The sequence below is a fragment of the Temnothorax curvispinosus genome, unplaced genomic scaffold (genome assembly GCF_003070985.1).
Source record: "Temnothorax curvispinosus isolate PA1 unplaced genomic scaffold, ASM307098v1 QBEX01014865.1, whole genome shotgun sequence".
Taxonomy (NCBI): Eukaryota; Metazoa; Arthropoda; class Insecta; order Hymenoptera; family Formicidae; genus Temnothorax; species Temnothorax curvispinosus.
In genome coordinates, this window is record NW_020224645.1 from 1 (window position 1) to 1,713 (window position 1,713).

At 24.8% G+C, this 1,713-nt stretch overlaps 1 protein-coding gene across 1 annotated transcript; it reads right to left on the reverse strand.

Moving 5' to 3' along the window:
- Positions 1-62: 62 nt before the first annotated feature.
- LOC112465035 (odorant receptor 22c-like) lies at positions 63-1,703 on the reverse strand (the record flags this gene model as incomplete). Its single annotated transcript, XM_025032394.1, has 4 exons — positions 1,556-1,703; positions 974-1,204; positions 787-900; positions 63-218 (listed from the first exon to the last, which is right to left on the reverse strand). Coding segments are annotated over exons 1-4 (591 nt in total), but the record flags the coding sequence as incomplete, so codon positions are not given.
- Between the last annotated feature and the right edge of the window lie 10 nt (positions 1,704-1,713).

The following is a 1,713-nucleotide window of genomic DNA, read 5'->3' on the forward strand; positions in this document are numbered from 1 at the left end:
AATTAAATTTAAATAAATTTGTGTTTTAATAATTTAATAATTTAAAAAATTTTAAAATTTACACTTGTAAAAGTTTCAAATGACATATCCATCATCTTCCCCGCCGTGATTGCTAGTCGCTTTTGCGATCTCATCATTATAAATATTAAAATTTTACTCTGATTTGACGGCATATTATACCAAGGCGTCTCGTATGTTGCCCTGGCAATTGATTTGCCCTAAAAAATGATGCAAATACTGTCAAATATTACAATATTTTATATTTATTTTTATCTTTTAAGTTTAATTTATTTAGCAAGAAAAGATTTTCTCAGTATTATTTTTGACATTGTAAAAATATTATAGTAACAAAATAAAAAATACTATTCATTGATTCCATTTCTATTGTTATTTAAAAATATAATAAGTTTTATATTTATAATAAACTATTAATTAATAAAAATTTTATAAATTTAGATATAAATTTAGATATAATTTTATTATACCAGTCATGTGTGTGTTGTTAGTATTTCTAAAAATATCTATATGTTTGTAATATATATCTTATTTTAAAATAAGAAAAATTTTTTTTTGCTTAAAATTAATTAACATAAATAATATTTTTAATTTTACACACAGACACACGCACACGCGCACACACACACACACACACACACACACACACTGCAACATATATTAATATATCTTTAGAACTATGTCATACAGTTCTATCATTATATCGGCATAAATATCATGTGATAAAAAATTTATTTAAAAATTTACGATTAATCACTTTTAGATACTTACTTTAGAGCTAAGATATTCTCCGGAAAAGCAAATCATAAAAACTTCCATTGCTATGGCAAGATAAGCAATCATGGTTTTCACTAATGCGAAAACACCAGTTTTATTGTGAATAGACTGGCTCAATGAACAACAAAAATAGAATAAATAAAATACATGACAACTATTTCATATTTATTATAGTACTTACAATTATCAAGACAAATCCAAGACAGCAAATAACTAAAGTAATCCAAACAACCTGCATTAATCCGATAAAAGAAAATAGTTGTTCGATGTTTTCGGAAAATGAAATGACTTTATTATGCTTCTCAATCAGTATGCCAAATGAAGGTATAGAAAATCTATGAAGAAGAATATGCTTGGAAATATTTTCAAACTCTTGACATATTATATCAACTTGGCCGCTTAGATGGAGCACCTATAATATACTTAAATTTTTGTAAAAATTATAATTATTGCATGTAAAATTTGAATATTTTCGGTACAGAGATACAATAAATGTAATAATCTCACGAAATAAATTTAATTTAGATTTTTTGACTGTAATATATGCCTATTCTCAACACTCGATCACAATAAATTTTAAAATATTTAATACAAAAACGTAACATGTATTTGTGTAAATTGTGTCACAAGTAATAAAACTCTGCAAATTATTTAATGTAAAATTTCCATGCAATAGCGTTTACGCTAATAAGTTTACGTAAATCGTACTGTCATATTAAAAATTGATAAAAACTTAACATAACAAATATGCAATATGAGTTACCAAAGTAAAGATAAATCCATTCAGAATACTAATCATGCAAACATGTAATATCACATGTAAAGATACTGCTATAACGAGAAATTCAACCATCGGCGATTGTGTGTATTCAAATGGAAATTGTATTTTTATAGGAAACTGCCATACAGTATCATTGTAAT